A 15,702-nucleotide genomic window follows, 5' to 3' on the forward strand; every position below is an offset into this window, starting at 1 on the left:
ATCAAATACTTATGTCATGCAATAAAATGCGAATTAATTACTTAAAAATCATACAATGTGATTTTCTGGATTTTTGTTTTAAATTCCGTCTCTCACAGTTGAAGTGTACCTATGATAAAAATTACAGACCTCTACATGCATTGTAAGTAGGAAAACCTGCAAAATCGGCAGTGTATCAAATACTTGTTCTCCCCACTGTATATCTCTTGATCTGTTTGAGTCCGAGTGAAGAAATTTGGCACCCATGTTCAGGGATATGAGTCTAGCTAAGCTGTAAAGTATGGTTCAGTTTGGCCACATCATAGCGTTGTTGGACAGGAAAAAACATTCATGCAAGCTCATTGGCTCATAGCGGCCATATTGTTTGAGCTGGAGTTCTGGAAAATATAGGGTTTGAAGACATGGGTACATAGATTCTATGTACCAATCGGTCCATTTGGTTCTGGAGAAGAAGACATGAAACGTATTTAACTTTGAAAACTGGTGCTGCTCAATTAACCAAAATTCGTTTTTAACAACTAATTGACCGATGTCGGTTCAATTATTTGAATTCCATTTTGTTCCGTTTTTTTTTCTGTCAACTCAATGTGAACATTGCACAGTTTCTCTAGAGATAAATCCGATCCAGCGTGAACCCCTGCTTGCAGCTATATTGTGTGTTTGTTTTTCCCTTCAGGATGGCAACGGTGTGGTGCGCGGCAACTATCTGTCCGTTTTCTTGGAACTATCTGCAGGACTCCCTGAAACGTCAAAGTATGTTTTTGTAAAATTGTCATTCTCTTTCTTTGAATTGAAGTTTTCACTTGAATTTATGTCCCCTTCAACGTGTGTATTTTCTGTGTCTATAGATATGAGTACCGTGTGGAGATGGTCCATCAGGTCTCCAGCGACCCCACTAAGAACATCATCAGGGAGTTTGCATCAGACTTTGAGGTGGGGGAGTGCTGGGGCTACAATCGCTTCTTCAGACTGGACCTGTTGGCCAGCGAGGGCTACCTCAACATGCAGACTGACACCCTGGTCCTCAGGTTACCACTAATACTAATAGAAAGATGCCATTTCTAACTCTGGGTTTAGTGTCTTCATCGAAGTCATTTTTGACTGCTGAGTTGACTTTTCTCTCCTGAACAGGTATCAGGTGCGTTCGCCCACCTTCTTCCAGAAGTGCAGAGACCAGTACTGGTACATCAGCCAGCTGGAGTCAGCCCAGTCCAGCTACATCCAGCAGATCAACAACCTCAAAGAGGTGTGGGTTTTAGATCACCACAAATTAATCTCTAATTTATCTAAACTAAAATGATTTGCGTTAACTCATTGCATATTATTTCTCCACGTTGTCAGAGGCTGGCCATTGAGCTGTTCCGTAGGCAAAAGTCTCGCAGCTCGTCCCCGCCTGACCGGCGCCTGGGCCCCTCGACCTCGGAGAGAGACTCTCGCTCAGGGAAAGGTCCCGTGGCTGATGATGGCTGCCAGACCACTGCCACTGAGACCAAAGAGGAAGAGGAGGAGGAGGAGAAGACCCAGCACGACGACTCCAATGTGAGTCACTCAGACATATTCATCCATATTCATGATGACCACAGAGGTTCACCCTGTATTGGTTCATATTTGTGATTCAATATGGTGCACACAGCACATGATCATAGTACCCAAACACACCGATTAGAAACTCTTAAGTTTTATAGCTATGTATGTCTCGAGCCCAATGGTCGAAACAGTTAAATATTGTGTGGATATGATAGTCTTCTTCGTATTTACACAGGGCAGCAACTTTGGTTTTAGAAATGGGGGAGGATATATATATATATATATATTGATATTTTATCCAGTCGGATAAACACCGCTCGGAGACGTCCGCATGGTCCTAAAGCACACCGTTGCCTCGTTTTGTAGCACATTCCAATGATAAAACTGGGGGGGACAAAGATGTCCCCCCATCCCCAGTGAAAGCTGCTTCCTTGTATTCACATAACCACTGGGGTCGAAACATTGTTACATAAAAATCCAGGAAGCATATAATATTTGTCTCAGATTAAAATGTATGGCATGGTAAAAACAACCCGTCTATAGCACTGGACAAAATTAGATTTCAGAAACACTTATTAATCATTCCGCCCTTTTTCCACCTAAAATGTCTCTTGTCCTACTGAAGGGCTGACCTCAGCATGCATTATCATAAGGTGTCTCAATAGGGAGATGGGGCGCAGTAGAGGAGAAATGCTTGCTGTGTCAGCAGCTGAGCTCTAGGCTGCATGTTGTCTGAAAATTGCGCTAATGTTGCATTAATGGTAAAGTATAGTCATGAGCTGTCTGACGGGGACCTTAAGCATGCACTATTTTATCAGATGACGATAAAACACAGCAGAGTAGGAAAAGCTGTGTCAGGGGTTAAGCACTAAATGCTGTTATGTAAATGCTGCGCTAACGTTGTGGTGTGGTCAGGAGCTGTCTGATGGGGACTTGGAAGTGGACTGTCTGACGGGGGACGAGGAGGTGAACCCTCTGGACGGTAGCAGCACCTCGGGCAGCTCCACGGCAACGAGCAACACAGAGGAGAACGACATCGACGAGGAGACCATGTGAGTGACCTAGCGCCACTGTCACCCCTAACCACAGAGCTTTTCTCTAGTTTTAGTCCCCCAATTATTTGGGGGTGGAAAACGCAGAAATTATATCCACATCCTCAAATCAAACTTTATTTGTCACATGCGCCGAATACAACAGGTGTAGTAGACCTTACCGTGAAATACTTACTTACAAGCCCTAAACCAACAATGCAGTTCAAAAAAGAGATATTTACCAAATAAACTAAAGTAAAAAATGTATAAAAAGTAAATTAACAATACCGAGGCTATATACAGGGGGTACCGGTATTGAGTTAATGTGCGGGTGTACAGGTTAGTCGAGGTAATTTGTACATGTAGGTAGGGGAAAAGTGACTATGCATAGATAATAAACAGCATGTAGCAGCAGTGTAAATACAAATGGGGGGTGGTCATTGCGCCACAGTCTCCCGGGTGGCGCAGTGGTCTAGGTCACTGCATCGCAGTGCTAGCTGCGCCACCAGAGTCTCTGGGTTCGCGCCCAGGCTCTGTCGCAGCCGGCCGCAACCGGGAGATCGGTGGGGCGACGCACAATTGGCATAGCGTCGTCCGGGTTAGGGAGGGTTTGGCCGGTAGGGAGGGTTTGGCCGGTAGGGATATCCTTGTCTCAGTATGTAAAAATGTAATAAAATGTATGCACTCTACTGTAAGTCGCTCTGGATAAGAGCGTCTGCTAAATGACTAAAATGTAAAAATGTCATTGTAAATAGTCCGGGTGGCCATTTGATTAATTGTTCAGCAGTCTTATGGCTTGGGGGTAGAAGCTGTTAAGGAGCCTTTTGGCCCTAGACTTGGTGCTCTGGTACCACTTGCTGTGCGGTAGCAGATTGAACAGTCAATGACTTGGGGCCTTCCTCTGACACGGCATAGTATTATAACTTGATGTCAGGAAGCTTGACCCCAGTGATGTACTGCGCCGTACGCTCTGCCCTCTGTAGCACCTTACGGTCAGATGCCGAGCAGTTGTCATGCCAGGCGGTGATGCAGTCGGTCAGGATGCTCTCGATCATTACATCGATCTTATCATTACAATGACTTGTTGGACCCTCTCTGTCCCAACCTGGGTCGTGCTAGTTAGAAAGTGTAGTTTTGATATGAGTCATGTATGCGTACTTCATCAACGTGTTTTCAAACCCATGAGCCCGAAGAGACTGTGTGGAGTGAAGGGCTGTTGCTGGAGCCTTAGTCTCACATGTTCTCGCTCTCTCTTCTCCACCCCCTCACTGTGAACTCACCAGATGAGCCATCAGTGAGTCATCACTGCTCCTCATACTGCCTGGCTGAGTGCAAAAAAACAACACAAAGTTCTCCAGCTCCATCCACGCACACTCATACACATACACTAGGGTTGAATATTTTCCAGAAAATCAACCAATTTTCTTTCCTGGGAAAAATGCAACCATATCACGGTATTCCCATTCAAACCGGAAATGCTATTTAAAAGCACATAACATCAGCGTAAAATATGGACAGGAATCTAATGGTTTCTCGTTGTAGTTGTCACAATTTAATCAACTGAAAATGTCTGTCCACACAATTTGTTGATGTAGCTTAGTTTAAATATAGGCCTAAAATATGAGGTTATTAGCCTACAGACTAGTGAACATTACATTTGTTTTATCTTAAAGATGTCAGCCAGCTTGTTGGCCCCTTTCTCTCCCCTTGCACCTGGCTATCAGGGGAATTTCAGGAGGTTGTGTTTTTACTTTATGATAGTCACCACATTAAGCAGGTTTTGTCACAGGGAACATATTTGATTCTCCGCTTAACAAACAGACAAGCAGTTAGGCCTAGTAGTGGAGATTCAGTTGATCAAATACCTGCGAATCTGACTAGTCAAACCATGGATTCGCTTTTGTTATTGTGACATTATCATGTTGCAAATGTCTATTTCCTCGAGCGTGTTTGTGGACACAATGTACCAGCCATTTTGTTAAGAGTGAGTAGCAGTGTCACAAAGATGGTTTGGAGATTTGTGAATATAAGATGGGGATTGCCTTCTGTAAGTAACTGCTTTGAGAATTCAGCAATGCAATTTATAGAAGTCATGCAAGAAAGTGGTGTTTTCTATTGGAGACTTTACATTGAGAAGGAAAGTGGTGTTTTCTATTGGAGACTTTACATTGAGAAGGAAAGTGGTGTTTTCTATTGGAGACTTTACATTGAGAAGGCTCAATATGGTAGGCTACTAGCATTGTGATGACTAGTCTTTTTTTATTATGAAAAAATAAATAAAATGAACGCCGTTTTCTCCCCAATTTCGTGGTATCCAATTGGTAGTTAGTCTTGTCTCATCGCTGCAACTCCCGTACGGACTCGGGAGAGGCGAAGGTCGAGAGCCGTGCGTCCTCCGAAACCCAACCAAGCCGCACTGCTTCTTGACACAATGCCCACTTAACCCTGAAGCACCAATGTGTTGGAGGAAACACTGTGCACCTGGCGACCGTGTCAACATGCACTGCGCCCAGCCCGCCACAAGAGTTGCTAGTGCGTGATGTGACAAGGACATCCCTGCCGGCCAAACCCTCCCCTAACCCGGCCGACGCTGGGCCAATTGTGCACCTCCCCATTGGTCTCCCGGTCGCAGCCGGCTGCAACAGAGCCTGGACTCGAACCTAGAATCTCTTAGACCACTGTGCCACTCGGGAGGCTCTATGATTACTGGTCTAATGTAAGCTATGGATGAAGCCAGAGAGTTGACATTTCCGGTTCATGCATGCAGCTAGTAGCACATGTATTTTTGCATTAGTGCTACATAATTTTTTTAATATTATTGGTCCCATCAATATTTCTCGGGAAACGCGAAGGAGCTTAGTCGAAGTCCCGGGTTACTGGTCACCAGTGAACCCTAATACATACATACATACATACATACATACATACATACATACATACATACATACACTGCTCAAAGAAATAAAGGGAACACTTAAACAACACAATGTAACTCCAAGTCAATCACACTTCTGTGAAATCAAACTGTCCACTTAGGAAGAAACACTGATTGACAATAAATTTCACATGCTGTTGTGCAAATGGAATAGACAACAGGTGGAAATTATAGGCAATTAGCAAGACACCCCCAATAAAGGAGTGGTTCTGCAGGTGGTGACCACAGACCACTTCTCAGTTCCTATGCTTCCTGGCTGATGTTTTGGTCACTTTTGAATGCTGGCGGTGCTTTCACTCTAGTGGTAGCATGAGACGGAGTCTACAACCCACACAAGTGGCTCAGGTAGTGCAGCTCATCCAGGATGGCACATCAATGCGAGCTGTGGCAAGAAGGTTTGCTGTGTCTGTCAGCGTAGTGTCCAGAGCATGGAGGCGCTACCAGGAGACAGGCCAGTACATCAGGAGACGTGGAGGAGGCCGTAGGAGGGCAACAACCCAGCAGCAGGACCGCTACCTCCGCCTTTGTGCAAGGAGGAGCACTGCCAGAGCCCTGCAAAATTACCTCCAGCAGGCCACAAATGTGCATGTGTCTGCTCAAACGGTCAGAAACAGACTCCATGAGGGTGGTATGAGGGCCCGACCCCCACAGGTGGGGGTTGTGCTTACAGCCCAACACCGTGCAGGACGTTTGGCATTTGCCAGAGAACACCAAGATTGGCAAATTCGCCACTGGCGCCCTGTGCTCTTCACAGATGAAAGCAGGTTCACACTGAGCACATGACAGAGTCTGGAGACGCCGTGGAGAACGTTCTGCTGCCTGCAACATCCTCCAGCATGACCGGTTTGGCGGTGGGTCAGTCATGGTGTGGGGTGGCATTTCTTTGGGGGGCCGCACAGCCCTCCATGTGCTCGCCAGAGGTAGCCTGACTGCCATTAGGTACCGAGATGAGACCCTCAGACCCCTTGTGAGACCATATGCTGGTGCGGTTGGCCCTGGGTTCCTCCTAATGCAAGACAATGCTAGACCTCATGTGGCTGGAGTGTGTCAGCAGTTCCTGCAAGAGGAAGGCATTGATGCTATGGACTGGCCCGCCCGTTCCCCAGACCTGAATCCAATTGAGCACATCTGGAACATCATGTCTCGCTCCATCCACCAACGCCACGTTGCACCACAGACTGTCCAGGAGTTGGCGGATGCTTTAGTCCAGGTCTGGGAGGAGATCCCTCAGGAGACCATCCGCCACCTCATCAGGAGCATGCCCAGGCGTTGTAGGGAGGTCATACAGGCACGTGGAGGCCACACACACTACTGAGCCTCATTTTGACTTGTTTTAAGGACATTACATCAAAGTTGGATCAGCCTGTAGTGTGGTTTTCCACTTTAATTTTGAGTGTGACTCCAAATCCAGACCTCCATGGGTTGATAAATTTGATTTCCATTGATAATTTGTGTGTGATTTTGTTGTCAGCACATTCAACTATGTAAAGAAAGTATTTAATAAGAATATTTCATTCGTTCAGATCTAGGATGTATTATTTTAGTGTTCCCTTAATTTTTTTGAGCAGTGTACATACATACATACAGTTGAAGTTCTTCACAATTCTTGACATTTAATCCTAGTAAAAAATTCCCTGTCTTAGTTCAATTAGGATCATCACTTTATTTTAAGAATGTCAGAATAATAGTAGAGTGATTTATTTCCGCTTCTATTTCTTTCATCACATTCCCAATGGGTCAGAAGTTTACATACACTCAATTAGTATATGGTAGCATTGCCTTTTAAATTGTTTAACTTCAAATGTTTCGGGTAGCCTTCCACAAGCTTCCCACAATAAGTTTGTGAAATTTTGTCCCATTCCTCCTGACAGAGCTTGTGTAACTGAGTCAGGTTTGTAGGCCTCCTTGCTCGCACATGCTTTTTCAGTTCTCCCCACAAATGTTCTATAGGATTGAGGTCAGGGCTTTGTGATGGCCACTCCAATACCTTGACTTTGTTGTCCTTAAGCCATTTTGCACAACTTTGGAAGTATGCTTGGGGTCATTGTCCATTTGGAAGACCCATTCACGACCAAGCTTCAACTTCCTGACTGTCTTGAGATGTTGCTTCAATATATTCACGTAATTGTCCTTCCTCATGATGCCATATATTTTGTGAAGTGCACCAGACCCTCCTGCAGAAAAGCACCCCACAACATGATGCTGCCACCCCCGTGCTTCAAGGTTGGGATGGTGTTCTTTGGCTTGCAAGCCTCCCCCTTTTCCTCCAAACATAATGATGGTCAATTTGGCCAAACAGTTCTATTTTTGTTTCATCAGACCAGAGGACATTTCTCCAAAACGTACGATCTTTGTCCCCCCCAAACCGTAGTCTGGCTTTTTTATGGCGGTTTTGGAGCAGTGGCTTCTTCCTTGCTGAGCGGCCTTTCAGGTCGATATAGGACTCGTTTTACTGTGGATATAGATACTTTTTGTACCTGTTTCCTCCAGCATCTTCACAAGGTCCTTTGCTGTTGTTCTGGGATTGATTTGTTGCTGCTGTTCTGGGATTGCACTTTTCGCTCAAAGTACGTTCATCTCTAGGAGACAGAAGATGTTTCATTCCTGAGCGATATGACGGCTACGTGGTCCCATGGTGTTTATACTTGCGTACTATTGTTTGTACAGATGAACGTGGTACCTTCAGGCGTTTGGAAATTGCTCCCAAGGATGAACCAGACTTGTGGAGGTCTACAATTTTTTTTCTGAGGTCTTGGTTGATTTCTTTTGATTTTCCCATGATTTCAAGCAAAGAGGCACTGAGTTTGAAGGTAGGCCTTGAAATACATCCACAGGTACACCTCCAATTGACTCAAATTATGTCAATTAGCCTATCAGAAGCTATGACATAATTTTCTGGAATTTTCCAAGCTGTTTAAAAGCACAGTCAATTTAATGTATGTAAACTTTTGACCCACTGGAGTGATACAGTGAATTATAAGTGAAATGAAACGATTGTTGGAGAAATGACTTGTGTCATGCACAAAGTAGATGTCCTTACCGACTTGCCAAAACTATAGTTTAACAAGAAATTTGTGGAGTGGTTGAAAAAACTAGTTTTAATGACTCCAACCTAAGTGTATGTAAACTTCCGAATTCAACTGTACATGCATACATACACTCCGTGGCCAGTGTATTAGGTATATCCAACTAGTACTGGGTCAGACTTCTTTGCCTCCAGAACAGCCTGAATTCTTCGGAGCATGGGAACGGTACTCAATTGGTATTAAGGGACCTAACGTGTACCAGAAACATTCCCCTCACCATTACACCGCCGCTACCAGTCTACCGTTGAAACCAGGCAGGATGGTGCCATGGACTCCCGCTGCTTACACCAAATTCTCAGCCATCAGCATGACGCAACAGGAACCAAGATTCGTTGGTCCAGGCAATGTTGTTCCACTCCTCAATTGACCAATGTTGGTGATCGCGTGCCCACTGTAGCCGCTTCTTTTTCGTTTTAGCTGACAGGAGTGGAACCCGGTGTGTCGTCTGCTGCATTAGCCCATCCTTGACAAGGACCGAAGAGTTGTGTGTTTCGAGATACCATTCGGCACATCACTGTTGTACTGCACCGTTATTTGCATGTTTGTGACCCACCTGTTAGCTTGCACGATTCTTGCCATTTTCCTTCAACCTGTCATCAACAAGCTGTTTTCGCCCACAGGACTGCCAGTCAGCGGATGTTATTTTTTGTTGCACCATTGTCGGTAAACACTAGACATTGTCATGTGTGAAAAGTCCAGGAGGCTGTCCATTTCTGAGATACTGGAACCAGCACGCCTGGCACCGACGATCATACCGTGCTCAAAGTCACTTAGGTCTACCGTTCAATAGAACAGTAACTGAATGCCTCTGCCTGTCTGCTTTATATAACAAGCCACGGCCACGTGACTCACTGTCTGTAGGAGCGACCCATTTTCATGAATGGGGTGTGTAACAAGCGGGACACTGAGTGTACCTACACATTATCACATATGGACCGTATACATAAATACTCACAGAAGGGCTTCCTACGTCTTCATACAGACATGGATGCACAAATATATACACACAACATAGAGAACCCTCTCACACACACACACACAGAAATAGACACATTGTCCAATCACCCATGCCTGTAGGGGGAAACTACAGTCAATTGACATCCCCACTCTCTGCCCACAAGGCACTTCTCTCACTCACTCAATGCTGTAGGTCCGGCAGGGCTTATTATAATTTTTTCTCTGGTTGGACAGATGCTCTGGGATGTGTTGCTCCGTCGTTCCCCTGTCTATAAATGCGCTGAGTGGTGCGGCGAGTGAGACGCTCTGTTGGAGATCTGACTCATGTTGTACTGGAGTCTGATACAATAGCTGCTGTGTTTCCCCTGTTATCCCCTCTTCTCCCCCAGGGCATACCTAAAGGAATGTGTACAGGGCTTTCTTAAGCAGACCAATGTATACCAGCATGCATTAAGTACATGCAGACACACGGACACCTTACTTGAATACTCTCAAATGGGCACGCACATCTCATGGGGCCGTTTGGCCCCTGCTAAAAGAACAGAATGACTTGTCATGAAGCTGTACCATTCCAGAGAGAACATTGCAGTGCACTGTCCATCCAGTTCATCAGTAGAGAGTGCGTTCAGAAAGTATTCAGACCCTTTGACTTTTTCCACATTTTGTTACGTTACAGCCTTATTCTAAAATGAATTAAATCGTTTTTGTTGAAGCACCTTTGGCAGCGATTACAGCCTCAAGTATTTTTGGGTATGACGCTACAAGCTTCGCACACCTGTATTTGGGGAGTTTCTCCCATTTCTTCTCTGCAGATCCTCTCAAGCTCTGTCAGGTTGGTTGTGGCGCATCGCTGCACAGCTATTTTCAGGTCTCTCCAGAGATGTTCAAGTCCGGTCTCTGGCTGGGCCGCTCAAGGACATTGAGACTTGTCCCGAAGCCACTCCTTTGTTGTCTTGGCTGTGTGCTTAGGGTCCTTGTCCTGTTGGAAGGTGAACCTTGGCCCCAGTCTGAGGTCCTGAGTGCTCTAGAGCATGTTTTCATCAAGGATCTCTCTCTACTTTGCTCCGTTCATCTTTCCCTCGATCCTGACTAGTCTCCCAGTCCCTGCCGTTGAAAAACATCCCGGAGCATGATGCTGCCACCACCATGCTTCACTGTAGGGATAGTGCCAGGTTTCCTCCAGATATGACGCTTGGGATTCAAGCCAAGAGTTCAACCTTGGTTTCATCAGACCAAAGAATCTTGTTTCTCATGGTCAGTCCTTTAGGTGCCTTTTGGCGAACTCCAAGCGGGCTGCCATGTACCTTTTTACTGATGAGTTGCTTCCATCTGGCCACTCTACCATAAAGGCTTGATTTTATTACATATGCAAACATTTCTAAAACGAGATTTAAGCTTTGTCATTATGGGGTATTGTGTGTAAATTGAGGAAACATTTTTTATTTAATTTTAGAAAAAGGCTGTAATGTAACAATGTGGAAAAAAGGAAGGAGTCTGAATACTTTCCGAATGCACTGTATATAGCTGGTCTGTTCTAACACAGAGCACTTTGTGTCTAATCACCCTAAGAAGCTTATTGATGAGGGAACACTTCTCTGTGTGGTTTAGGGAGTCCTGGACACACTTTCTAATTTGAGTTGCTGGTCAAGCCAAGGTCTTGCGTAAGCTGATTTATTATTATTATTATTAGTTGGTTCATAATGTCATCTCCCGGCCTTAGTATTGGCCAAGGAACTGAATGTTCCTTAAGTGGGGTTGACTTGAACGTGCACAGTTTCTATATCCTTGGAGGCCCACGTAGGGAACCAAATGTTGCCAAATGGTCAGTTATTGTAACAATAAATCGGCAAATGAAACCAATTGATCAGCTCAATCAATTGAAATGACAGGTAGACATTTTTCATGTGTTGCCATGGTTTAGGCATCCGTCAGTTTTAGTGGTAGTTGTCAGCTAAAAGTTTAGTGTTATTTTGACCCTGACATTGTAGCAACGTTGTTCCCAGTCCAGACATTGATGGTCTCTGGTTCTCAGGTCTGGGGAGAATGATGTGGAGTTCAGTGGGAACCTGGAGATGGAGGAGGGAGAACTGCCTGACGATGTGGCAGGGGCAGCAGGTAACCTCCTCCTCCACTTTGTCTCTCTCTCTCTACTCCCTCCTTTTCCCCCTCCCTCCCATTTCTTTCTATTCCCTTCTCTCTCCCTACTTCTCTTTCTGTATGCCATCTTTCTCTCCTCTTTTCTATCTAGTTATATCTCTATCTCACTCATCAGATCTCTCTTTAGTGTGTGTTTTAGTGTAATGGGGCTTAAAGACGATGACTCATTGTCAGTGTGATGACTTGTCATGGGTGCTGATGTGGAACGTTTTAAGTGTGTTGTGTGGGAAGGTGGTAGCTGCAGTGGATTAAAACGCAACCAAAGGGGAGTGTAAAGGGCTGCATAACAATGCTTAGATTTGCATGCATGAAGTGTGTCCTGTTAAGAAGCCTACTCTTCAGTACTTTGATAACTGATTTCAACTTTAGCAACTCTGACATGTTGGCTGTCTCTTACTTACTATCTGACTCTCTCCTCTGAAAGTAAAATATCCATTATTACATGCCCCATATTGGTTTATTTACATTTATTCATTAAACATTGGCTGCAAAGTGGATTATTGTCCCCGCTGCCATTTCCAATTTCTTATCTCTCGCCTTCTCAAATGCTCATTGTATGCAGACCTTAATGATTTTTCTGCTGCTCTCTCATAGCTGTGCACTGGCTGACTCAATAGTGCAGTTTTTATTTAACCTTTATTTAACTCGGCAAGTCAGTTAAGAACAAATTGTTATTTTCAATGACGGCCTAGGAACAGTGGGTTAACTGCCTTGTTCAGGGGCAGAACGACAGATTTTTACCTTGTCAGCTTGGGGATTCGATCTTGCAACCTTTCGGTTACTAGTCCAACGCTTTAACCACTAGGCTACCTGCTGCCCCTGTGACATGGCTAGAGTTTAATTTAATCTTTGTGAGGAGTTATCTTGTCTGAAGTGGGTCTACTGTAACTCATAATGAAGCGTGAGCTGTTGAGCAACCATAGCGCTCCTCTGTGTGATAAACCTAGTAAATAAAGATTTCCTTTTGCAACTAGTATTCACTATGCCCTATTCCAAACTTATTCAAAGCGTCAGTTGACTCCCCTTGGTACTTCTACTGCACTCGATAGATAGAAGCTTCCAGTATAGTTCACCTTTGGTCTCCAATTCCCCTTTGCAACTGTCTCCTCACCATTGTATCTCTGAACGTACCTCTGACTCTCCCCTGTCTCTCCCAGGAGGCTCTAACCATGGGGCCAGGTGTCTGAGACGTGGTGGAGGTCTCTCCTCCGTTGGCAGCAACAACAGTCTGCTGGAGATTGACCCAGTCATCCTCATCCAGCTACTGGACCTGAAGGAACACAACAACGTGGAGTCACTATGGGGCCTTCAGCCCAGACCTCCTGCTTCCCTGTTGCACAGCCAAGGTATGTGGTCTCTCTCATACACCGGCGTATCCAGTGTATGTGACAATACAACATCTTTTGTTCTACTCTGTACTGGGTAGCCAAGCTAGGGCACAGTCACAAACATTAGGACAAGTGCTAATAGCCACTTCATCTCTTCATTGCGCTTGTCCCTCTCCTCTATACCTCTCTTCAGTCCAAGTCCACTACAGAAAGGAGCGGGGTGAGCGCCGGCCTCAGGCAGTGAGGAGAGGAGCCCCAGACTCAGGGGTCCTGATCCGGCTCAAGGCCCAGATGGCTGAGGTGCGCAGTAAGATGACGGATGTCAAGTTTCAGCTGGAGGCGCGGGGGGAGGCCAGGGGAGGACCCTCTGGCGGAGCCACAGGGGAACAGGGGCCCTCTTACCACGCAGACTCAGACCTGGGGTCCAGCAGAAAGTCCACAGAGCTGGATCTGATGGGGAAAGGACCTGGGGCCTCCAGACACTGTCGCTCTGGTGAGTGGTGCTCAGGGTTGGGGAGTAACAGATTACATGTTAAATATCTTTGACACCGTTGCTGTTTTCTCAGTGACATTCAAATTAGTATTGAAAAAAAGGGCAAGTTTGTTCCGCCTGAGCAAGTCTGACCGCAAGTCAGAGACAACTATGATGACACACCAAATGTGTTGATGGATCGCGGGAAAAGAGCAGGAATATGCTTTTGTAGGCTACAGTCCAAGCTATGTCTTCCAATGGTGCGACTGCTGTCGGCATCCGAAGATTATCCAATTTGAATAAACGCTTGGAGGTAAGGATGACAGCAGTGGTCTGGCCTACGGGCAATACGTATATCACTTATTATTGATAACTACATGGAGCATTGATGTGAATCACACTGCTGCTCTCTAATTTAACTATACTGAACAAAAATATAAAGGCAATATGCAACAATTTCAAAGATTTTATTGAGTTACAGTTCATATATGAATATCGGTAAATTTAAATAAATTCATTAGGCCCTAATCTATGGTTTTCACATGACTGGGAATACAGATATTCATCTGTTGGTCACAGATACCTTAAAAAAAAAAGGTAGGGGTGTGGATCAGAAAACCAGTCAGTATCTGGTGTGACCTCCATTTGCCTCATGCAGCATGACACCTCCTTTTGTATAGAGTTGATCAGGCTGTTGATTGTGGCCTGTGGAATGTTGTCCACTCCTCTTCAATGGCTGTGCGAAGTTGCTGGATATTGGCGGGAACTGGAACACACTGTCGTACACGTCGGTCCAGAGCATCCCAAACATGCTCAATGGGTGACATGTCTGGTAAGTATGCAGGCCATGGAAGAACTGGGACATTTTCAGCTTCCAGGAATTGTGTACAGATGCTTGCGACATGGGGCTGTGCATTATCATGCTGAAACATGAGGTGATGATGGGGGATGAATGGCAAGCAATGGGCCTCAAGATCTCGTCACAGTATCTCTGTGCATTCAACTTGTCATCGATAAAATGCAATAGTGTTCGTTGTCCGTAGCTTATGCCTGCCCATACCATAATCCCACAACATTGACATCGGTTGTGAGGCCTGTTGGACGTCCAGCCAATTTCTCTAAAACGATGTTGGAGGTGGTTTTGGTAGAGAAATGAACATTAACTTCTCTGGTAACATCTCAGGTGGACATTCCTGCAGCCAGCATGCAAATTGCACGCTCCCTCAAAGCTTGTGGCATTATGTTGTGGGGCAAAACTGCACATTTTAGTGGCCTTTTAGTGTCCACAGTTAAGTTTACAATTCTGGACAGGTAACTGTAACGGATTACATTTAGAAAGTAACTTACCCAACCCTGTTGGTGCTACACACCTTCACTGTACACAATACACTCTACAATCTGTGGAATTGGATAGCATTGCACAGCACTTTCTACGGTTCACTCTAAACAGGCAGCTGGGGAGCTATCGACTGCTCTGTCAGATGTTCATCCAGCTGTGATGCTGTGGTTTGTGTGGCAGGAGGGAAGAAGGCCTTGTCTCCCAAGCAGGAGGGCAGCGGGCTGGGCCTGAGGAGAGCTACAGACAGAGTGGAGAAGGAGTCGAGAGGCCAGAGCGGTGAAGAGTTGTCTAGTGATCAAAGCCTCTTCCCCAGGGACACCCCCAAAGGATCAGAAGGTCAGTAGAAAACCCAGGTAGTGGTTGGGTTAGCAGTGTTTCGACCTGCACCAGTGATGACACACCGCCATGGCTCCACCTAAGTACCCAAATGTATGGTTGTCACGTGTCACACTAATTTGTAAAACATTCATGCAATGCACCAAAAGCGAATGACTTCTGACTGACCAGTGTTTCCCTGTGCTGTGTCATAATGTAGGAGCTCTGAAGCCACATAGCGTGCACAGCTCCCCTCCTTCTCTAGGCAGCTCATCGTCCTGCTCCGACAGCAAGCCCTGCATTTCCAAACACGACCAGGAGCAGCTCTACGGGGCTGACCTGTACGCTCTGGGGGGCCTTAACGGCATCTCCACCTCCACCATAGCACGACCCAGGACCCAGCCCATGGGGTAAGACTATAACACCCTGTTCCTAAATCTAACCCTAGCCCTTATGCATTAGTGGCGATCCAAAGTGCTTGGATTGGAATTCCATTACGTATTTTATGTATTGAAATCAATATCACTGGTTTAAACAAATGGCAAATCAACCTTA

At 45.5% G+C, this 15,702-nt stretch overlaps 1 protein-coding gene across 1 annotated transcript in view; it reads left to right on the forward strand.

Moving 5' to 3' along the window:
- The window catches only part of LOC139537507 (E3 ubiquitin-protein ligase TRIM37-like), a 35,350-nt gene that overhangs the window by 16,227 nt on the left and 3,421 nt on the right, over nt 1–15,702 (forward strand). The window contains exons 13-22 of the mRNA XM_071338900.1: nt 677–753; nt 849–1,028; nt 1,132–1,246; nt 1,342–1,539; nt 2,443–2,579; nt 11,569–11,651; nt 12,851–13,039; nt 13,215–13,514; nt 15,013–15,168; nt 15,368–15,557. Of these exons, the coding sequence (XP_071195001.1) occupies nt 677–753; nt 849–1,028; nt 1,132–1,246; nt 1,342–1,539; nt 2,443–2,579; nt 11,569–11,651; nt 12,851–13,039; nt 13,215–13,514; nt 15,013–15,168; nt 15,368–15,557 (1,625 nt within the window). The remainder of the gene's footprint in view (nt 1–676; nt 754–848; nt 1,029–1,131; nt 1,247–1,341; nt 1,540–2,442; nt 2,580–11,568; nt 11,652–12,850; nt 13,040–13,214; nt 13,515–15,012; nt 15,169–15,367; nt 15,558–15,702) is intronic.

The sequence above is a fragment of the Salvelinus alpinus genome, chromosome 13 (genome assembly GCF_045679555.1).
Source record: "Salvelinus alpinus chromosome 13, SLU_Salpinus.1, whole genome shotgun sequence".
NCBI classification, from domain to species: Eukaryota; Metazoa; Chordata; class Actinopteri; order Salmoniformes; family Salmonidae; genus Salvelinus; species Salvelinus alpinus.